The sequence below is a fragment of the Hevea brasiliensis genome, chromosome 10, assembly GCF_030052815.1.
Source record: "Hevea brasiliensis isolate MT/VB/25A 57/8 chromosome 10, ASM3005281v1, whole genome shotgun sequence".
NCBI classification, from domain to species: Eukaryota; Viridiplantae; Streptophyta; class Magnoliopsida; order Malpighiales; family Euphorbiaceae; genus Hevea; species Hevea brasiliensis.
The window spans coordinates 15056988-15081822 of NC_079502.1; the positions used below are offsets into that span (position 1 = coordinate 15056988).

General features: G+C 33.8%; 1 protein-coding gene and 1 non-coding gene across 2 annotated transcripts in view; both read right to left on the reverse strand.

The window, feature by feature from the left end:
- Positions 1-230: 230 nt before the first annotated feature.
- LOC131170053 (small nucleolar RNA R71) lies at positions 231-338 on the reverse strand. The gene has a single exon (XR_009140996.1). It is a non-coding gene; the product is annotated as a small nucleolar RNA R71 (small nucleolar RNA).
- A 5877-nt stretch (positions 339-6215) lies between these two features.
- LOC110652347 (glutamate receptor 1.2-like) overlaps positions 6216-24835 on the reverse strand; it is a 48186-nt gene continuing 29566 nt past the window's right edge. Inside the window, exons 7-10 of the mRNA XM_058128546.1 lie at positions 22600-22725; positions 20637-20754; positions 20018-20073; positions 6216-6557 (exon numbers count right to left, since the gene is read on the reverse strand). Coding sequence (XP_057984529.1) covers positions 6216-6557; positions 20018-20073; positions 20637-20754; positions 22600-22725 — 642 coding nt within the window. The remainder of the gene's footprint in view (positions 6558-20017; positions 20074-20636; positions 20755-22599; positions 22726-24835) is intronic.

Consider the following 24835-nt stretch of genomic DNA (forward strand, 5'->3'; position numbering starts at 1 on the left):
GGTCATCCTTCAGAAAATCCTCATACTCATCTTAAGAAGTTTGTTATGATCTGTGACATGCAAAAGCAACCAGGAGTGTCTGATGATGCAGCAAGGCTAAAATTGTTTCCATTCTCTTTGAAAGATAGAGCATTGGATTGGCTTGATTCTTTACCTCACAACTCAATTACAAATTGGGAGCAGCTCACTGATGCATTTCTTGCCCAATACTTTCCACCTGGAAAAACTCAAGAGTTGAGGAATCAAATGATTGCTTTTAGACCAAGAGAAGATGAGACTCTTTATGAGTCATGGATGAGATGGAAGGAGTTGGAGAGACAATGTCCACATCATGCCATTCCTAAATGGATGATAAATCAGAAATTTTACACAAATGTCACTCCTGCTATCAGAGAAATCATTGATGCTCAAACTGGAGGGGAATTCATCATTAAGCATGAAGATGAATCTTATGAGTTGTTAGAGAAAATAGCAAAGAATACTCATCTTTGGAGTAGTCCAAGAGGACCAGCTCCAACTCAAAAGAGGCAAGCTGCTGGAATGTATGAGCTTGATCCATTCAACATGATCAATGCCAAATTTGATGCACTCACTAATGTCCTTGCTAAGAAAATGGAGGATTTAAGTATGCTAGTCAGTTCATCATCATGCTTTGGGAATTCTCAACAAGTTACTTATGCAGAAGGAACAATGAGCTGTGGAGTAGATTATCCTTCATATGCTTGGAGGAATCATCCAAATTTTTCATGGGGGAATCAGCAAACTCAAGCTTTAACTCAGAACTTTCCACCACAACAACAAGGGCATCAATACCAATGATGTGACTTATCCGCAAGTATACGGGTCGTATCAAGTAATAGAGTGATAAGTAAAGTATCGTTCCCACGAGGAATTGTGTTTGAGTACTAGACTATGGTTATTTCGATTATTTAGACTAATGACAATTTGTAAGAACTAATTTTACTAAATGCAGCAATTTAAGTAGAAAATAAAGAAAACAGGTAATGGGTAATGTAAATAAAGTGTTAATCTAAGCAAAAATTAACTAAATTAATAATGGGTAAGCAAAAACAAAGACTAATTAATAGTAAAATTGATTCCAAAGTTGGGGTTTATGAATTAAGTCTATTGGGATTTGTCTTGGGTCATCCAATTTTAAAAGAAAATAGAGTTAGAAGGTGATTGATTCTAAAATCCTTTGATATCTTTTTCAAGCAAACCAAAGAGTATTTTAAGAAAACCAAACCTACTTTAAATACGATATTTGATTAACTTAAAACCCATTAAGTTTTGTAATCAATCAATGAATCCTCTTAAAACCCTAGTTTATTTCTAAATCTAGGGGATTTCAAGTTCTAATCCTTGATTATCTATCAATGATTTTCACCTTTCGGTCCTTCAATCAAAGATTAAAAACTAGACCCAATGGGATCCAACATTAGGTAAGTCATAAAGCACACAAAGAAAAGAATCAAAACTCATATTTATATAAATCTAGATAAAACCCAATCCAAATCCACAAATAGATTCAAAATAGTGCGACCCAACTCTGAAATCTTAGAAAAACTATTCTATCATGATAAAATTTACAAGAGGAAATGATAAAGCTAGCAAAAGAAACATAAAAATAGACTAAGAAATAGAAAAACCCAGGGGAAGGAGAGCCCAAAACTCTGAAAAACTGCAGGTGGACATCACTTGGCAGCAGCTCTCCAGCAGAAATGGCGTGCTCCTTCTCCTTCTTATTCTTTCTTGCGTTCTTTTTTTTTTTTCTTTTCTTTGTTTCTTTCCGTTTTTCTCTCTTTTCTCCCCCTTCCTCTTGTGGCAAAAATAAGGAAATGATGAATTTATATGGTCTCAAAAAGTTGCCCTAAAAGTAAATAAGAGCCAAGGAGTGGATAGGAAATGAGGTGTAAAATTATCCAAGTCAGCAGCACTATTCACGTTCTGGGCAGTCTGCTTAAGGTTCGGCTTAACCCTAAGCAGCTTCTTAGCAAATTTCAGCTTTTAGTCGCACTGTCTGCTTAAGGTTAAGCAGACCTTCAGCAAATCTCGGCAGACTTAGAGTAGAATGGACTCTTTTGCTGGTGCTTGACTTGTGCTGCTCCTTAACTACTGCCGCTTTACCCTAAGCATGACCTTAAGCAAAGTCTCAAGCAAATTTCAGCTAACTTGCTCTTTCAAAGCTTGATATCTTCAACTTTCCTCCATGCTTAAAGAATCCCAAATTTCTTCAAATCACTTCCTAATGCACTCATTGATCCTCGATTTGCCACAAAATCCTATCAAAAACAACAAAATTACAAAAATCAAATATAAAGTATCTAAAATTAACAAATAAGCTAAAATAAAGCTAAAAACATAAAATATACTAAAATATAAGGGCAAAATGGATGCAAAACTACCCTAAAATGCCTATATGAAATGAGTATAACAAATTCCCCCAAACTCAAACCTTTGTTTGTCCTCAAGCAAATTAAAACAATTAATACAATTTGGGGTACCTTACCTTAAATTTATGAAAATTACTTATCCAAACTCTCAAGCTTACTTTTAGCCACCAATAAACTATATACCCACTTTCAAGATGCAAAGAATTCAATCCTTACCAAAGTTATCACCGCTTAGCCTTGGGTCAATTATCCATATCATTAAGCCCAAACCAATCAATCACAGAGAATAATCATGTCTAAATAGACATTAGGGTAATCCACAAACTAAAGTGTCTCAAATAATGATGGAAGTAAATGAATGGATTAATGATATCACAATCCCATAGGCAATTCTCCTATTCCAATCTCCACTAATGTAGCAAAACACCATCAAAAGATCAAAAGGACTTTCAAGGGTCGTAATGGGGCTAAGGGGGTGATAATGTGGCTAACAAGAAAGGGATAAGGATAATAAAATATGAGAATAATCAAATTATTAAAAGATCAAGACACACAAATTTTTTTTTTTTTTTTTTTAGGAAGGATTTGGGAGAAGGAACTTTACAACTATTCACCAATGCTAGCATATAATTTTGAAGCTTTTAGAGGGACTATATAAATAATATTGACTTTGAATTACAATTGTCCCTTTCAATTCACCCCCAAACTCATTTCTTTATGTATTTGGGTGGTGAATTACTTTACATACCATAATTGAATTTGCTAGCCCTTTTTTTTTTAGTCACTTCTCCCAACTAATTATTATTATTATTATTATTTTAATTGTATCTATCACTCAAAGGATTATCTCATAGAGGGTAGGTAAGTGTTTGGGTTTATGGCTAGGTATTAATGTGGGTTCCAAAGGAATAAGAGGGATAAATGTAGGCTCAAATTGGTTCCAAAGGGAAATTTTTAAGTAAGGTTGGCTAAGGCTAAAATATGGGTTTAAAATTCAAAGAATGCCTAGATTATTTCTTTTTCAAGTGTATGCTATGATTTCGCCTTGAAAGGTTTAGAAAGATTGTTCTAGGATTGGTGAGACATCAATTAGCTACTTCTCACCCTTGAGTTTTCTCTAAGCACTCAAAGTCAATGCAATTGATTGGGTGGCCCTTGGCTAAGAAGATATAAACTAAAGCAAGAATCTAATAACTTTGCACCTATCTAGAACTTTCAATCCATCAAACCCTTCTAAAAGTAAGCTCAATTGCTCTTCAAAGCAATTCTCAATCCTCTAAGGACAAGGTAAAAAAAAAAAAATTATTTTTTTATGATATGCATGATCCTAAAATGAATGCATAAATCAAATTAAAACTAAGTGTAATCTATATGAAAACTATATGCAAATATATGTGTATGAGTATAGACATGTGTGTGGTTTATGTATAAGTGTATGAATTATCTATATATGGATGAATGAAATGCAATAAATGAATGAATGAATGAATGAAAATTTTAAAGAAAATTTTAAAAATTTTGCCCTCACCCCCAAACTCAAATGAAACATTGTCCTCAATGTCTAAAATGAATGCAAAGATGGACAAAATTGTGTGAACTAATCAATTAATGAAATATATACAATTGGGGATTAAATCAATGTAAGCTCAAGTATTTCAAAATTAGCTCAAAATGATATTAACAATGAAGCTTTAGAGAGAAAAAAATGTGAAAAAGTATCCCAAATGTATGAATTTACACTGCTTAAGATGTTGCTTTACCTGTTGCGTAGGGTAAAGCGAAAGCATAAGCATTGGCAACATACCATAGGCATAAATAGTAAAAGGGTAAGCTGTTACCTCCAAATGATGTGAAACAGATGCGACTCAAAGGAAATTGTGCAACTCATCAATATCAACAAAATTAGGATTGAAGAAAAAGATAAAGTGCAAAAATAATGTGCAAGAAAATGAAAAAGTGTAAAGAAATAAAATCTAACATTTAAATAAAAAAAATTAAATCAAAAAGCATTCACAGAGTAACTATGTCCATAGCAGAAAATAAAATAAAAGTTTGAAGATTAAAATAAACAAATTACAAAATAAACCTAACACAGAAACTAAAACTGAATTGAAAAACTAGTACTGTTACTGCTATTACAACTGCACTAAAATTAATACTAAATTGCTGCTACTGTTCAAGCTCTGCTGTCAAGGCTTTGTTGCTGCATCAGGGTCTGCTTCAGGTTCTGCAGTAGGTTCATTGTGGTCCAAGCTTCGTACAGCTTTCTAAATTTTCTGTGAGGTCTTTCATTTCTTGAAGCATGTAGAATGAGAGTTGTGGCTTATCGGGAGTGTGGGCGAGGGTTTTATAAAAATGGCGGAAGTTTTGGGCTTTTTAAAATGTGGGATGCATAACCGATAACTGGTCAGGCTTGGGGTTAAGCATAAGGTTCAGCAGAATTTGCTTAAGACTCTGCTTGACAAGCAACATCATCAGCAAGTTTCGGCAGGTTTTGAGAAAAATTGTGGTTTTGCTTACCAAAAACAGTTCAAATGCTATGGAATCTTTGTCACATGACCCTTAGCAATTATCAAATACACACAAACACCATAAATTTGAGGAATTTAAGCTCATCATCTCTTAGAACTCATCAAACACTATATATTTTCATTTAGCTTATGCAAGCATTTTTCAATTTAGGCATCAATTTTGACTACCTTTGTGCACACTTAATGAAATGGTCTCCTTTCTCTACTTATACCAAAGGTACATTTCAGCAGCATTTGAGACAAGTTCCAAACATTCAAGAATTGCAGAAAAGACATAGAAATTGACTTTTTAAGCGAGATGAACAGAGCATGAATAAAGAATAAAAATCATAGATCGCAAAAACTAGCGAGAATTCAAACAAAAACATGTAAATTCCTAACAAACTACAAAATTATGTATACACTAAAAGGTAAAACTTAACAAACACTATTTTTGCACTTCAATAAAGCTCACATCAGTCCTAAATATCAAAATTGATCCTCATTCAAGTTGTATATCACAGAATTTACACAAGACACAAAATTAAACATGTGCTATCAAGTAGATTGCAATATCAGCAATTTAGCACAAGTTTAAAGGTGTTACTGTTCACAGGTACTGCATAAAGTGCAGAATTTTGCTTTACACTTGTTCCTTCTCAATTCTTCATTTTTGCTACAAGTGTTAATTTGCCCAATCTTCATGAATTACCTACAAAAGATAAACAAATGTCACTTTTGAGTTTTATGAGGGTAAAAACTAAAATGAAATGAAATGGAAATTAATAAACTATAAAAGGATACGCTTGGGTTGCCTCCCAAGAAGCGCTCGTTTAAGGTCTTTAGCTTGACCCCTTCAAATATGCTAATCAAAAAGTGGCTTCCTTCCATAATAATTATCATATAATATGACATATGGGTCTTGATGTAAAGTGCCCTCAAGATTGGCCAGATTTGAAGCAAATTTGCATGTAGCATGAACAGCACTTGGAGTTGAATCACATGCTTGAGTTGAAGAAAGCTTTAGCTCATGTAGGATATAAAATGATGAAGGAGGTATCCATGAGAGAAAAGGGTCTTCTGGTGGTGTATGTGAAAGATCCATCAATGACCTCAAGTTAATGGTTTTATCAATTTCCTCAACCACCAACTTCTTTTCTAACTCATTTCCATAGAAGCCCTCTTCTAATGACTCTCTAAGGATAAAAGAGTTGTTTTCTTCAACTTTAAGTTCTATTTCTTCTTCAAGTAACTCATTTTCTTGTGGAAACTCTATTGGTAACTCATCTTCAAAGGATTTTTCTTTTTCTGATTAAGGCTCCACTTCTTCTGCAGATTCAAATTCCCATGAAGCATTATCATAGTTTAACCCATTGTCCCCAGCTTGAGTATTTTGTTCCTCCTCATAAACTCCATTCATCATCTTAATTGATAGCTCATTTTTCTTCATTGATGTTTCAAGATCATCCAATTTAGCTACCATCTCTTTAAGTTTCATTCCTTGGTCTTCTTGAATCTTCAATAATTGGTTAAAGAGATTTTCATATTTATCTTCTACCTCTTCATGTCCCACTCCCTTCTCTTCTTCAAACTCAAATGATTGGTGTAAAATATTGGGTTTTTTGTGGTATGGGGGATATTGGTGACTCCAACCCTGCAGTGAAGGGTCCCAATGCCAATGGTAATCAAAATCCGCCATGTCATTCAACAAGTGAATGACATCCTCATGACCTCTTTGAAGAACATGATCACCAGTTGCCCAAGCTCCATAATCTACCCAATTTCTTGTCGCTTCATCCAAACCATCATAGAAACAAAGAATTAGAGACTGATTTGAAAGGTTGTGGTTGGAAAATCTCTCTACCATATCATTAAATCTTCCCCAAGCATCATAAAAGGGCTCCAAGTGTAGTTGAGCAAAACTTGTGAAGACTTGTACATGAAACATTTTGAAAATACCTCACAAGATAAGCAAATGGAAACAAAATTAGAAAGAAAAATTCAAAAAGAAAAACACAAAGTAAAGTAATAATAAAAGAAAATTAAAAAGAAAATGTCTAAATTAACCAAACAACCAAATCATCTAATATCAAACAACAATTCCCCGGCAACGGCGCCAAAAACTTGATGTGACTTATCCGCAAGTATACGGGTCGTATCAAGTAATAGAGTGATAAGTAAAGTATCGTTCCCACGAGGAATTGTGTTTGAGTACTAGACTATGGTTATTTCGATTATTTAGACTAATGACAATTTGTAAGAACTAATTTTACTAAATGCAGCAATTTAAGTAGAAAATAAAGAAAACAGGTAATGGGTAATGTAAATAAAGTGTTAATCTAAGCAAAAATTAACTAAATTAATAATGGGTAAGCAAAAACAAAGACTAATTAATAGTAAAATTGATTCCAAAGTTGGGGTTTATGAATTAAGTCTATTGGGATTTGTCTTGGGTCATCCAATTTTAAAAGAAAATAGAGTTTGAAGGTGATTGATTCTAAAATCCTTTGATATCTTTTTCAAGCAAACCAAAGAGTATTTTAAGAAAACCAAACCTACTTTCGTACGATATTTGATTAACTTAAAACCCATTAAGTTTTGTAATCAATCAATGAATCCTCTTAAAACCCTAGTTTATTTCTAAATCTAGGGGATTTCAAGTTCTAATCCTTGATTATCTATCAATGATTTTCACCTTTCGGTCCTTCAATCAAAGATTAAAAACTAGACCCAATGGGATCCAACATTAGGTAAGTCATAAAGCACACAAAGAAAAGAATCAAAACTCATATTTATATAAATCTAGATAAAACCCAATCCAAATCCACAAATAGATTCAAAATAGTGCGACCCAACTCTGAAATCTTAGAAAAACTATTCTATCATGATAAAATTTACAAGAGGAAATGATAAAGCTAGCAAAAGAAACATAAAAATAGACTAAGAAATAGAAAAACCCAGGGGAAGGAGAGCCCAAAACTCTGAAAAACTGCAGGTGGACATCACTTGGCAGCAGCTCTCCAGCAGAAATGGCGTGCTCCTTCTCCTTCTTATTCTTTCTTGCGTTCTTTTTTTTTTTCTTTTCTTTGTTTCTTTCCGTTTTTCTCTCTTTTATCCCCCTTCCTCTTGTGGCAAAAATAAGGAAATGATGAATTTATATGGTCCCAAAAAGTTGCCCTAAAAGTAAATAAGAGCCAAGGAGTGGATAGGAAATGAGGTGTAAAATTATCCAAGTCAAGAAGACTATTCACGTTACCGCTTAAGGTTCGGCTTAACCCTAAGCAGCTTCTTAGCAAATTTCAGCTTTTAGTCGCACTGTCTGCTTAAGGTTAAGCAGACCTTCAGCAAATCTCGGCAGACTTAGAGTAGAATGGACTCTTTTGCTGGTGCTTGACTTGTGCTGCTCCTTAACTACTGCCGCTTTACCCTAAGCATGACCTTAAGCAAAGTCTCAAGCAAATTTCGGCTAACTTGCTCTTTCAAAGCTTGATATCTTCAACTTTCCTCCATGCTTAAAGAATCCCAAATTTCTTCAAATCACTTCCTAATGCACTCATTGATCCTCGATTTGCCACAAAATCCTATCAAAAACAACAAAATTACAAAAATCAAATATAAAGTATCTAAAATTAACAAATAAGCTAAAATAAAGCTAAAAACATAAAATATACTAAAATATAAGGGCAAAATGGATGCAAAACTACCCTAAAATGCCTATATGAAATGAGTATAACAACCAACAACCTTGGCAACCACCACCTAGTTTTCAGCAAAAGAATGCAAATCCTGCACCTCTACCAAAACAGCAAGAACAAAGTTCCACCACAGAGGCTTTATTACAACAAATTCTTGCTAATCAAACTAAGCGTGATGAAGAGATGAGAGAGATGAAAGCAAGGCTGGAACAAATGCAAACACACAATAGGATGCTGGAAAATCAGATTGCACAACAAGCACGCTCATCAAGTACCAAATCTATGGGGAAACTTCCTAGTCAAACAGAAAATCCAAGGGAGCAATGTCATGCCATCACACTGAGGAGTGGTAAAATAGTGCATACTGAGAAGAGTGAAAAAGTTGAGAAGAGAGAAAATGAGAAAGATGTTGAGAGAGATGAAAAACAAAAGAGTGAAAAAGGGAGTGCAAGAAAGAAGAGAAATATATACCTTCAGAGCCTTACAAGCCACAGCTTCCCTTTCCACAGAGATTTCAAAAAGCCAAGATTGATAAGCAATTTGGGAAGTTCTTAGAGGTTTTAAAGAAGCTATATATAGATGTGCCTTTTATTGATGCTCTTTCCCAAATGACTTCTTATGCTAAGTTTTTGAAAGAAATTCTCTCAAACAAAAGAAGACTTGAAGATTATGAGATCAGAGCCTTAATCGAGGAATGCAGTGCTATCCTCCAAAGGAAACTTCCTCCAAAGCTCAAGGATCCAGGGAGTTTTTCAATTCCATGCCACATTGGGGAATCATGTTCTATAAAAGCTTTATGTGATTTAGGGGCAGTGAAAGCCTTATGCCCCTCTCCATCTATGAGAAGCTCAACATGAGAGATCTTAAGCCGACTCACATTTCTCTTCAGTTAGCTGACAGATCAATTAAGTATCCTGAAGGGATTTTGGAGAATGTGCCTCTAAAGGTTGGGAAATTCTACATACCTGTTGACTTTGTCATCTTGGACATGGAAGAGGATTCTAATATCCCAATCATTTTGGGGAGGCCTTTCCTAGCTACAGCTAGTGCTTTGATTGACGTGAAAGGTGAAAAGCTCACTCTCAGAGTCGGAGAGGATCATTTAGTCTTCAACATTGGCAATGATAAGAAGAAGCAACATGAAGATGTAGACTCTTGTTTGAGAATTGATATAGTTGATGAGTTAGTAAAAGAGCACTTTAGAAAGAGCTATCCGAAGGCTTCTCTTGAAAGTTGTCTTATCCATGAAGGGAGTATCAATGATGAAAATCCAAAAGAGGCTGCATTTGCACAACATTTGAATAGTAATCCACCTTGTCCTATGGCACCAATCTTTCAAGTTGAGCAAGTGGAGAAAAGTGAGGTCAAGCAACCATCTCTCAAAGGAAAAGATACACCAAAGGTTGTCAAGAAAGAAATGGTCGGATTTTTAGACAAAGCAACAAGGATCTTCTCATGTGATGGAAAGAAAATGAAGTGTAGATTCATTGAAGCACCTATTGAAAATAGAGGCAATAAATTCCAATTCCAGCCACCATGAAAAATGACAAAAGTCCAGCTAAGGACTATAAATTAGCGCTCTTGGGAGGCACCCCAAGTTCTTTTCTTTTGCTTTTGTTGATTTACTTTTATTTACATTACTTTTGTTTTTATCTTAAATCTCCCCAAATTCAATTTTTGACATTGTTGAATCTTGTCCCTTGTAGATGTATTTCAATGGAGGAAGGTTGGTGAACTGCTGGGGAGTGATTCTTAACCTGAAAATTTTGTCCTTCAAACTCTCCCAAAATTGATTGATTTTTACTGCATAACCTGTGCAGGGTTGCTATCTGGTTTATGCAGAGCAAAAATGACATTTTGCAGCAAGGAAGGGTCTGCAGCAGATGACTTATGTTCTTGGTGAGGTTGGGTGTGTAACTTTTAAGTATTTGTGCTTATCATGTTTATGTGGTGGTAAGTGGGTCATTTTTGTAGTTTTGAGCTTATTTGGGTTGTGAGATTCAAGGTGGATGTGCTGCATTTTCTTGGCATAACTTGGGGAGTCATTTCTCATTTGTGGAAAAATGCAACTTTATGCAGATTTTATGGAGTTTTATGTGCTAAAGGTTGATTTGCAGAATTTGAGTTGAAATGGCATGGTTCACAAAGGCCTTTTATGTAGGATTCACTTCTATAAGCTTGTGTGATGCAATTTTGATGGACTTTGTATATATTGATGTGTTTTTGATGACAATTTCTTATGATTTATGCTTCATAGAATTATATTTCTTCATTCTAGGGTATTTTTCACACTTGCAAATCATTTTCCATTGTAATCTCAATCTTGTTGAATTGTGCATAAGCAACTGCATAGCTTATGCAATCCTGCATAACCTCAATTCTTGCCATTTTCATCCCTGTTGCAAACTGCATAAGGAGAGTGCATAGCTTATGCAACTCTGCATAGCCTTATTTTTGTCAAATTTTATATCTGCCGAAACTTGCATAAGTGTGTGCATGACTTCACATCCTGCATTTTCTCTTTCCACCGAGACCTGCATAAGGGGAGTGCATAACTTATGCACTTCCGCATGACCACACTCTCCAAATTCCAAAACCTGCCGAGAGGTGCATAAGGAGAGTGCATAACTTATGCACTTCCGCATAACCACCAACCCCAAATTTCAAAACCTGCCGAGACCTGCATAAGGAGCGTGCATGGCTTATGCACTTCCGCATAACCACCAACTCTGAATTCCAAAACCTATCGAGAGGTGCATAAGCAGGGTGCATAACTTATGCACTTCCGCATGACCACAAATTCTGAAAACCAAAACTTGCCGAGAAGTGCATAAGAAGAGTGCACGGCTTATGCACTTCCGCATGACCACAATTCCTACACTTCCATTTTTAATCGAAACTTGCATAATTTAGCGCATAAGCTATGCACTCTTGCATAATCAATTTTTCACACCCTTTATCTTCCACCGAAACCTGCATAAGAAAGTGCATAAGTTATGCACACCAGTTCTCCCCTTATGCAGTTTTACACAAGTCCTGTGCAAAAAAAAAAAAAAAAATTTCGGCACCCACTTTCCCACTTCCCACTTTTCCACTAGGTATATTTTCATTGCCTTTACTAACCTTTTGTGCATACTTGTCCATACACTGTATATATTTGCATGCTTCTACTACTGTTTGCACATTTTTCCTTGCTAATCATCATGCAGCAGCTTTTGAATATACTGCACTGGCTGTGAATCCCCTTATGCAAATGTTTTGCATAGCCTGTGCAGTCCTTATTGCCACTCATGCAGAACTGCATAGCTTATGCACCCTCCTTATGCACTGCTCGACAAAGACTTTATTCTCGCATAACATGCGACTTCTTATGCATCCCCATTATCTCTTGAATTCTCATCTGCTCTATACCAGGTAACTCTTTCTTTTTGCTCTTAAATTTCACAATTCCTGGTAACTACTCTTTGCTTTGAGATTTGATAATACACTACTTGAGACATTGAGGACAATGTCCAATTTTGAGTTTGGGGGTGTGCATTTTGATTTTTGCTACATTTTTCACATTTTGAGTATAGGAACATCTCATCCCATTCCATTTACACATATTGTAAATATTTTACATATACATCCACACATACATATACATAAGTCATTTACACACACATTATACATCATTTACACACACATTATACATAACTTAGAAATTGTACACATTGCATACAAATAGATTTCCTCCATTTAGTTAATGCATTGTTCATTTTTAGGAATCATGCATCATGCATTAAAATCTTTTGTCAAATCCCTTGAGTATTGAAAAGTTACCTATGAGAGTGATTTGACTTACCTTTAGTTAGGTTTGTGGATTGAAAGTTTCCTAAGAGGTCCAAGGTTTTGAAGTGTCTATCCCTTGCCTATATCTTCTTAGCCAAAAAGCCACCCAACTAGTCCTTTAGAGATTGGAGTGTTTAGAGGGAGTTATTGGATATAAGGTAGTCAAATGATGTCTCACCAATCCTAGAACAAATTTTCTAAACCTTTCAAGGCGAAATACCAGCTTGTACTTGAAAAGAGAGATGATTAGGCATTCTTTGATTTAAACCTCCTCATTTTAAACCTTTGGCCCTTTTCTTTTCCTAATTAAAATTGACCCTTGCAAACCCCCTTGAGCCTTTTTATTCCTAATTTTCCTTAAAACCCTTATTGCTACCTAGCTAATGAACCAAACACTCCAACCCTTTTCATGAGAATAATAATTCATAATATTAGGTACATATTCAAAAAAAAATAATAAAAAAAATAAAAAATAAAAAAATATATAATAAAAAGGAGAAGAAGTGCTTGTCATCTTGTAAAAGTGCTAGTATATGTGTTTTTCACTATTGTCATTCAAAATGAAAGAAATCCACCCAAAGTATTAAAAGAAATGAGCTTGGGGGTGGCATTTTTAGGGACAATCATCAAAAGAAAATGCAAGATACAAGTTTAAAGTATCAAAATGTCCCTCCATTTTTATGTGTTTTGTATATTATGCTAGCACTTGACAATTCTCATTATGTATTTCTCTCCTCCATATATAAAAAAAAAAAAAGAGAAAAAGAAAAAGATATAATAAAATAAGAAGTGTACCTTATGTTGTCAAGATTGAAAATATTCTCATGCTTTGAATCCTTTTTACCCATCTTTCTTCTTAGCCTCATTTTGAACCCCATGGCCCCATTACATCCCTGAAAAGACCTTTGATCTCTTGATAGTACTTGCTCATTAGTGGAGATGGGAGTAGGGAATTTGCCTATGGGATTGGAAAACTATTCATTCATTCATTCAATTCCATCATTCCATATAGAGACACTTTGACTATTGATTGTCCTAGAATTCCTTTTGAGCATGACTCTCTCTTTTGATTGGTTGGTTTGGGGATTTTGAATGATAATTGACTTGATAGCTAAGCGGTGAAAGCTTGGATAAGCATTAGATTCTTTGCATTTTGAAGGATGGGTATATGGATTGCTGGTATGGCTAAAGGTGTGTTAAGTTACTTTAATAGGTGATTTTCATAGCTCTTTGGATAAGGCACCCCTAAAAATTGCATCACACTTTAAAGTTTGCTTGAGGACAAGCAAAAGCTTGAGTTTGGGGGTATTTGATGCATACATTTTGCATAATCATTTAGGTTTAATTTCATAGCCATTTTATTTGATTATTAGTCACTTTTAGCTAATTTCATTAGTTATTTAGTTAGTTTTTCATAATTGTCAATTTTGGATTAATTTGTAATTTTTACTTTGTTTTGTAGGAAAAATGGTGTTTTTGAAGGACTGAAAAGAAATTTTGCCATTGAGGAGTGACTTCTACAGCCAAAGATGTCAAAAACAAGTTTTCAAGTGGAAATATGCATTGACAAAATTGCGCATAACTTGCCGCATAAGCTATGCAGATCCGCATGAGGAGAAGAAACACTGTTCCAACACCTGCCGAATTGTGCATAAGGAGAGTGCATAGCTTATGCAGATTCACGCCTCCCTTATGCAATCTCACGGAAATGTGCATAACCTATGCGCCAAGTCATGCAGTTTTGCATAAGTGAACCAGAAACAGCCGAAAACTGCATAAGGGACTGCATAACTTATGCAGTCCACTTATGCAGTCCCACAAAGGTTTCATTAATGAGCTGGCAGAAGATTCCCTCAGAAAATTCCTCCTAAAACACACCATTTTAGGGCTCCATGTCAGAAAAATGCTATAAATAGTCCCATTTCCCATTTTAGAAAGGGGGGAAGCAAGTAGAGGAAGAAAAGGAATAGGGGAGGCAGCAGCTGAAGAGTCACAATCATCTCCCACTCCATTTCCAACCAGATTTGGAGATTTCTTTCTTTTCTTACATTTTTCCTACATTTCTAGTGTTTAGTTTCTTGTTTCTTAGCTTAGATTAAAGCTTTATTTCCTTATAAACTCAGAATTTCTTGTAAACATTATGGATAGTGAGTAGTTTTACTTTGATTCTGGAGTAAGGGATGTAATATTTTAGTTATTTTTGTGGATTTGAACTTGGTTAGTCCCAATTTAATGAATTTATGAGGTTTAATCCATTTCTTATGTGCTTATTCACATGCTTAATGAAGGGCCCCATTAAGTTATGTTCTTAATCCTTGGTTGAAGCACCGAAAGGAGAAAAGCAAGTGATAGTTAATCAAGAAATTGGACTTAATTAACTTAGATCTAGAAATAGACTAAGGGTTAAGAGGGTTTTAATAGATTGATTAAAGAACCTAATGGGTCTTGGTTAATTTTAACTCCACGAAAGTAGGATTAAGTTAATTAAGGCACTCTTTGTCTCACTCGAAAGAGTTTTCAAAGGATTTTAGAATTAATCTCCTTTAAACCCATAAATTTCATGGATTGGGCTAGCTAGGGAAAATCCCAAAATGACTTAAATATGAACCCTTAACTCCAGAATCGTCTTTCATCAATTATTGCTTGGAATTTTACTTTTGAGTGTTTAGTTTAATCTCATTTTATTAATTTTCATTATTATCAATTTCTTTATTTTGCGAATTATTAAATTAGTCATTGTTTGAATTTAGTTTTGCATTTTCATACCTTATGCTTCAAATTCCTAAATTTCTTTTATTAATTTGATTAAAATACAATTTTAACATATTTTATTTTACATCAAAAATTCAATCATTAACACAACTCCTCGTGGGAACGATATCTTTTTCTATACTACTTGAACGACCCGTACACTTGTGGTTGGGACACATTACCTCTTGAGTGCCCTCTAGAGGTAAGGGACCAGGAACATTTGAGTCTAAAACATATCTTATATGTTCAAGGTTTAGGACAAGTTTCAAATTTCTTAGCCAATCAGACAGATTAGGTCCTGTCAACCTATTGCGATCAAGTATGCTTGCAAGGATATTGGATGGTGGTAGTTGTTCTGTGCTCATTTTTATCAGAAAATTAACTGCAGAAAATAACCAGATTAATTAGTAAATGTATCATGTAATTAACCAAAATGATTATGGTCTTTTAATCAAATTGGTCCTCCCACTAACTTAGCGAATCCTACACTTCCAAAGTAGAAAACAAAAATCCTAGTTGGATGGATTTCTAGTGGGTGATTAAATTCTTATAATTCTATTGATCATCCTCAGGTACATCCATTATTGGAATTACAATAAATTATAAGTTAGCGACTCCTTGCCCATCACATCTCATGTGAGGTTCAATCCTTAACCTAGCCCCTAATGCTCAAAATCTCAGGTACGTCCATTATTAACTTATCTTGCATTAGTTAAGTTGATCCCATTGAGACAGTAATTATACAAATAATTTTAATGTCCTTAGGTACATCCAATATTGGCCACCAAACCATTTACATATTTACAATATCTCATGCTTAATAATTATTCTTAAGAATATGTTTTAAATTAATTGCATCTTATGCAACTATTTAAAATTTCTTAAAATAATTGCCCCCAATGGAGGGCCCATGTTATAATTACTTTAATTATAGCATTTCCAACTTAATCATTTGTTTGAAAGATTTTATGGTCATCCTAATTACTATTAAGGTCTCACTTTGCACATTATCCATTTAGCAAGCATATATCATATACTGCATACATTCACATGCATCTCATGCATTCATGGACAATAAATAAATATGGTATGATCATGGACTTTCTAAGGGATTCAATTCTGAGCCACCAAAAATTGAATCAGGGCATTCTTAGGTGCATTTCATTCATTCATACTACAAGAGTTGCTGAAGGAGTACATAATCAACAGTTGATATTGAATTCTTCACACTGGTCCCACCAATGCTCTTGACCTCCTTGATCTTCTTGCAATCCAATTATATAGTAATCCTTGGCATACCAAGGCGAATTTATAAGAACTTAAATAAATGAAATTACAACCCAAAATTATTACAACCTTAATAATACATGCCCAAAATAAATTAAAATAATTTACAATCCCAAAGAAACATAAAAGAAATAAATCCAATTACATTGGTCTTTTATAGTCCATGATCATCCATTATGCATATCACTATTTAACAATTAAATAAAACATACATACTTAAATTAAATTGAATATCTCATATTCAACTTAAAAATCCAGATTTGAATATGATTCAAACAAATTTAAAATTTCATATTTGAATCACATTCAAACAAATTTAAAAATTCAGATTTGAATCACATTCAAACAACCTTAAAAATTCATATTTAAATCACATTCAAACAATTTTTAAAAATTCAGATTTGAATATTATTCAAACAACTTTAAAAATTCAGATTTGAATATGATTCAAACAACTTTAAAAATTCAGATTTGAATCACATTCAAACAACTTTTAAAATTCAGATTTGAATCATATTTAAACAATTTTTAAAATTCTGATTTGATTTAAAATTTAATTGTGTGATTAAAACTCTAATTAAAAAATTTAATTAGATATAGGATTAGCTTTTAGATCATATAACAATTGCAAATTAAAAAGCCAAACCTTGCGCACACCATTGGAGGCCACAAAGTGTGCGCACCAATGGTGTTGGTCACCAAACCGCCACCTTTCATTGCAACCAGCAATGGATCTATCATCTCATGATCATACCACACAATTAAATCATATAATCAACAATCTAAATGGCAAACATAGTGGCTCTAATATCAATTGGTGGAACAGAAGCATGAAAAACACAAGTTTATACCATTGAATTCAAAAATTTTCACCTAGGATCACATACATAATGCAAGATTTGTTTTTATCTATTTGATTTCAATGATAAACAACATATTAAAACTCTTTTAATATGTTTTTGGATCTGTATTTTCCATTTAAGATTTTAGAATTAATCAGATTAAGTTTAGAACTCTAGATTAAATTAAGAATAAATACACTAACCTCTTGATACACTGCAGTGTATTTGTGCCTTTCGGATACGTCTTTAGGACACTAGATGTTATCCCTCTAGCTTGTCCACACCAAGTTCACCTATGGCAGCCCTTTAACAGCTTTTAAAGCTTTTTCTATTAATTAGAAAATCAAGTTTTGCCTTTTAAGAGATTAAAGATGTAAACAGGACACTAGAAACAATTTCTATTATTTTTAATTCAAGAGATTGTTTGCTAATCTCTTAGAATTGATGAGAGATGAAGAAGAAGAGAGAATGGGAGCTTCAAGGGTGGCGGCACAAAGAGGATGCAGTAGCTTGTGTTATTTTTCTTTACATAACAACACTTATATAGCTAGGTCACCACTTAAAACTCTTGCCACATGTCACCTTCAGATTGACCCAATCACATTGTTCCAAGTGTCAAACCTATATTTAATCTTAATTTTAATTATCTTACATGATTAAAAGACATTTGGCAAGCTTATGTGTAGTGCCATGTATCACCATCTCATGGTGCCACATGTCACCCTGTGAAATGACCAAAATGCCCCTGTATCTTAATTTTGAGTTCTCAACCCAAAATAATTATTTCTCTTCTTCTAATCAATTTATATCAAATATAAATTAATTAATTAATATATATTAATTAATTTCTCATTAATTAAATTCATATTTAAACACTTTAAATATAAATTTAACTTATACTATACATCCAATAATCTAGATTTGGTTTCAAGTCATGCTAGGAACTTTGCAATCTAATTGCAAACCAAACTTATTTAATTAATCAATTAAACTCTTTAATTAATTAATTAAATCATATTTAATTTGGTGATTACTTGTGTATGTTTGTGACTTACTAGGCTCATCACTAATTAGCAATGAGATATGATATCAACTCTTAATATCACCAGAACTCTTTCTTACCATAAATGATTTCTCTAAATCATTTTATGTATCTCATAGACCATGGTTACCTAGCACAGCATGTCATGGCCACCCAATTAGTAATAAGGTTTACCTTAAATGAACCTATAATCATATGTTACCATGCACTAGAATCTCTCTGTTACAAAATCCCAACTCAAGTTGGAGTCATGGTTTATGTCAAACCCCATTTGCTATGAATATTATGTTTTCTTTTAATTCCAGTTCTTGATTAAAAGATTTTCTCATTAGAAACTCTTTTCTGATTAAATCTATCTGTCCTAGCCAGGAACTTGAAATATCAAGAACAATTAAATGAACATAGGATTTTATCTCTATTTACGTAGAGGAACAGATTCCATCTTGATCAACACCTACCTCCATATATAACTAGTAGGAGTCAACACATGCCCATATACCCATACATAGTACAAATATGAAAGTAGTATCAAAATCAAACCACCTATATACAAGATAACTCTTCTATCTCAAGTCTAAAGATTATATGCACTAATATGATTTATGACAATATATTGACAAGAGTAAACTCCAAGTGCTTGTCATAAGTGTCACTGGTTCGGCCTACTTATCATGTATAAGTGCCTATCATGTTTGTCATATGGCATGAGACTTACCATTCCATCTTATTTATATCTTGTATAAATAACTTGGGAATAAACATGAATACAATCTTTCTGGATAAGTCATGTCCTCATTGTGAAGTATCCTCGATTGTACTAAAAATACTGTCACTCATATTCTTAACAACTTAAGAATAGAATTTCTAACAAAATATCAATGGACCTTTTCTATTGCACATAAATATATTATGTAAACGGAAAAGTGGAGATGCCTTTTATTAATAAAAACATGTACAAGATACATACTAAATGATATGCTATAGGGCATACTATTAACAGACTATGCTTTGAAAAAAGAAGTCCTCTTTCAAGAGCAAATTTTAGATGCCTCAAAATGTGTAAAACATCTATGTCAGGTGCTCGAAGATCATGCATTTATCGACTCACTAAACTCACTGCATAAGTTATGTCTGGTCTAATGTGTGAGAGATAAATTAATCTCCTTACCAACCTTTGATATCTTCCTAAGTCAATTGATTCCCCAATACTAGCTTACAGTTTATGATTAATTTGAATACAAGATTCTACTGATTTATTGCCTAACATGCTTATTTGTTCTAAGAGATTTAAAATATATTTCCTTTGAATAATTAAGTTTCCTCTATCTGATTTGATAACCTCTATTCTAATGAAATACCTTAATCTACCCAAGTTTTTAATCTCAAACTCCTGGGCAAGAGTTTTTTCAGAAGGGCAATCTCCTCTTTATCATCTCTTGTCATAACTATGTTATCAACATAAACAATAGGCAAGTGATCTTCCCTCTACAGTGTTTTATAAATAGAGTATGATCTGCATTACTTTGATAATATCCAAAGAAGATCATGGCCTTACTAAATATGTCAAACCATGCTCTGGTGACTACTTTAGACCACATAAAGCCTTCGTCAACCTATAAACTTTCCCTTCGGTTTTATTATAATGACCTAAGCTAAGGGCTATTACCGACGCTCGAGATTGGGTCAGCTTAAGGTTGCCAGAACCCGTAGCAAGCCTAAAGCCTGTGAACATACCTTTAACATTTGTACTATCAACACTCAAACATATAACAACTATTACACTTTAGTATTTTCATCCATACATAAACATCTTTAACATAAAAGTGGTTCATAAATTAAATCGATTCATAAATTGAACCTCAACATACATAAGCACTAAAGCGTAATGGTTTAACATATACACTCCCAAAAGAGTTAACATGAATATAGACATCGTTATTCATACTTAAAATATTACATAACTCCAATTTTCTATCATTACCAGCACAGTACCGTCCATTCACATTTTACATGTCCATCTACACATCATATATAGAGAGGAGCACTAAAACTATCTTTGATGACCTCTCTTCAAAGAACTCTTCTAATCCTGCAAACCTGCATCTAGGGGTTAGGGGAAAGGGGTAAGCTTACACTAGCTCAGTGAGTGAACTAACCAATATTAATTATATCATTCATTTCATACATATGCAATGCATCATCCAAATGAGTTTTAACATCATAAACATTTCACATAGGATGGACTTGTCACTAGTAACTCCCTAAATCCAATGTGTTTGGCTTACACAGAGGCTTCTCAGGACTTTCACTTAGAACATGACATGCGTCATACACCCGGGGCAACTTAGAGATCTCCCCTAATGGGGCATCGTAAAGATCTCCCCTTGGGATTTGCTTACGGATCTATAACATACATAACATAACATAATCATAAACATGGGGAGAGTCAGTGGGTCATCCATAATCCATCATGCACCAACAACAAATATACAATTATGTAACATATTCATGTTCTAGATATATATACCCTAAATAAATATGACATGATCCATGAGGATGATCATAAATTAAATTTAAAAGTTTACATTTATTAAGGGTAGAATCACTCACCTCTTGTAGCCTATCAATCACCTAACTCGAACGGTAGCTATCCTCGGATCCTTAACTTCTTAAGTCTCTCAAGCCCTATCCTCTAAAATCAAACCTTAGAGAGTTATGCAGGGCTCTAAAACTCTAAACACATAATAAATATCTTACTTTAGGCCCTTAAGAATCATGAAATTAGGTTTTAGAACCTTGAAATCAAAAGAAAAATAAAGTGGATAGAACCAAGTTTGACTGCTGGGGTCTTGGGCTTCAGCTACTGAACATTGGAACATCGAGTGTCATTTTGGGCAATAGCCAGTACAGCTGCTAAACCTAGAAAATTTCTAGATTTTCTGAGAAACTTCATGCTTTGACTATTGAACCTTTGATTTTCAACAACCAAATCTGGAAATTTTTTAGAATTCCTAAGTTGAAAACTTGTAGAATCCTTCTCCCTTCAACACCAGACTCACTCCAAAGTTCCAAAGCTCAAACCAAATGCATATACACATCTCTAAAGCCTAAAATAACTTGAAATCATATTTAATACCTGCATACATTAATCAAAAACTTAAATTTTAGGTTTTTCCCAAACCCAACATAGCATATCCATGGATTTCTTCAAATCTATCAAGGGGAACTAGCCATTTAAGGCCCATAACACTTAAGCATGACTAAACTAACAATACAAACATATAATATCAATATAAATCACAAAACTCTAACCCTAACATGCATAAAATTCTCAAAACTCATCTTAAATATAACTTTACAAGAAATTGAAGTTATAGAAACCTAATCCGTCATTAACTTTCTTAAATCTACCTAATAGATTAAGAAGAAAAGAATATTACATTTTTTCTTAGAGCTTGGAGGTGAGAGCCCCAAAGCTTAAATCTACTCTCCTGAACTTCTAAATGGAAGAATCTACCTCAAGATCTTGAAAGACAAAAGGAAATCTCTTCAAAGAGTTCCTTGTATGCTCCAACAGTTGAGAGAAAGAAAAAGAGAGAAAACCCAAGTGTTTTGGGTAGAAACACAGGCCTTAGTCCCTTTTATACCCTTGATAGTCGAGGGACTTTTGGCTGCAAAAGTCCATTTTGTCCAAACGAGCATTTGAACCATAAAAAGGACTTCGACTACTGAAAGTCCATCCTTCAGTTGTCAAAGTTCCTTCTATCCAAAACAACCACTTAAAAACATTTAGGGACAAAAACTTTTAAAACATTTTTTTTTTATTTTTAAAAGCATTTTGAACATTTTAAACACACACATATATAGACATATACCTATACAATTCCACCCCTATTCCCTTGTCCATGAAATCTTCTAATTTGCCAGAATATTTCATCTACGACAAAAATTCTGACGTTAGGAAATGGTGGATGTTACATTATCATCATCAAACCCTGGGGGAATTTCTATGTACACCTCTTCTTTTAAGCTCCATGCAGAAAAGCATTTTTTACATCAAATTGATTTAAGTCCCATTCAAGATTTGCTACACATGACAACAAAATTCTGATGGTATTCATCTTTGAAATAGGGGCAAAAGTCTCCTGATAATCCACCCCATGTGTTTGAGTGCAACCTTTAGCCATTTACCTGGCCTTGTACCTTTTAATGGAATCATCTACCTTATGTTTTACTGTGAACACCCACTTGAATCCATTGGTTTCTTTTGTAATGGAAGAGAAACACGATCCCATGTCTCATTTTTTTGACAAAGATCTCATCTCCCAACCATAGTTGCCTTCCACTTTGATCACGACATGCTTCCTTCCAACCCTGTGGGATAGAAACAGAAAAAACAGATAAGACAAAGGCTCTATAGGAAGGAGATAATGAGTAACGGAAAATAAAATTAGAAATAGGATGTTTGGTACAAGCCCTAACTCCTGTTCTAAGAGTAATGAGAAATCAAGATCATCGATAGTAGAATTAGAATTAAACTAAGAAACATAATTAGGATCATAAGGAATTAAAGAATACTTACTGCATTCTTCAAGAATTGATTCTAGGGATGCTAGTTAATCATTGTATCAAGTTCAATGGTTGTATCTGTCTTATTCTGATGCATGTAGGTTCAGAAATCTAATCTATTAAATCTCCCTAGTATTTGAGAAGATGGTTGGTCTTGGTTAGATGGCTTGTTGTGAAGGTGTGACCCAAGCCTAATAGTCTCCTCCTAAAGCCTTATAGCTTAGTTATAAAAAATGACCTCTTTCTCTTTCTTCTTATGCTCCTCCTGAAGGGGTGACTTGATGGGGAAATAAAGCTTAGATTCTCTAAAGGTAACGTCCATATTAACAAAATATTTTCTAGTAGGAGGATGATAATACTTATAATCCTGTTGAGTACCAAAGTATCCTACAAACACACATTTAAGATCTCTAGATTCTAATTTCCCAACAATTGTTTTGTGGATAAAACAAACACATCCAAAAATCTTTGGAGTAACAGTATAAAAATTATGACCTTATAAACCTTCTAAAGGGCTCTTAATGTTCAGTGTTCTTAGAGGCATTCTATAGATAAGATATGTTGTAGCATGAACTGCATCCCCCAATAAGGTGTAGGAAGATTCATGGTAAACATAAGAGATTGAGCCACCTCCAATAAATTTCTATTTTTTCATTTAGAAACCCATTTTATTCACTTGTATTAACACAACTAGTTTGATGCACTATACCGGTTGAATCCAAATAAGCACGAAAACACCATTAACATATTCTATGCTATTATCAGTTTTTAAGATTTTAATCTTAGCCTTAAACTATGTGCAAATCATTTTGTGAAATTGCTAAAAGTAAGAAAACACTTCACTTTTTACTTTCATCAAATAAACCTATGTCAACTTAATGCAACAGTTAATAAAAGTGATAAACCAGTTATAACTAGACAAAGAAACTATTTGAGTAGGTCTCACACATCAGAATGAATAGTCATAAAAGGGACCAAACTTTATTATTTATGGAAGGATAAGACTGTTTAGTGTGTTTAGCAAATCCACAAGTGCACAAACTAGTAAATCTGAGTTGTAATTCTTAAACAAATAAGGATATAACTTTTCTAGAGTAAAAAAAAAAAAAATGTCCTAATCTCCTATGCCATTGAATAATCTCTTCATTGGCACTCATAGACTTTCCTAACAAAGCCTAGTTTGCTCCAGGATTTAAGGAACCACATTCGTCATCTAATAGATACATACCATTTCGCGATCTACCACTACCAATCATTTTCCCCATTCTCAATTCCTGAACTATGCATTGAGTAGGAAAAAAAAATTCAATTTTGCAATTAAGAGCTTGGATAGTGGAACTGATAGATAAAAAAATTAATATGAAAGTTAAGAACATGAAGAATTGAATTGAGATTTAGATTGGGAGTGCATGTAATAGAACCTGCAATAGAAATTATGGTTAATGAACCATTTGTTATATGGACTTTTTCTTTTCTTGAGCATAGGGAAAATGTAGAGAATTTATTTAAAGAGCCTGTAATTTATTTGTTTGCTCTAAAATCTATAACCCAATAAGATTTATTAAGATTGGCAAGAAAAATATTACCTAATTTGACAAAATTGGAAGAAGAGACAACTGTGGAAGATTGAGATTCAAGTCGAGAAAAGAAATGTTTTGGGGATTGGACTTTTTCATTGGAAAAAATCCTGATATCATTTGTTCCTTTAGAGTAATCCATTATTTTAGACATATTCGCTTGTGAATAGGTCAAGGACAAAGGCTGGCGTCACAACCAACTAGAGGTCATAACCGGTGCTAGGAACTGGTCAATTTAAGGCTGTTGAAACTCGTAACAAGCCTAAAATTATAGATTTTGACCTTCTGAGGGCCCACATAACTACTTTGAAACTTTTCCTTGAAGTCTAGGGGAAGTT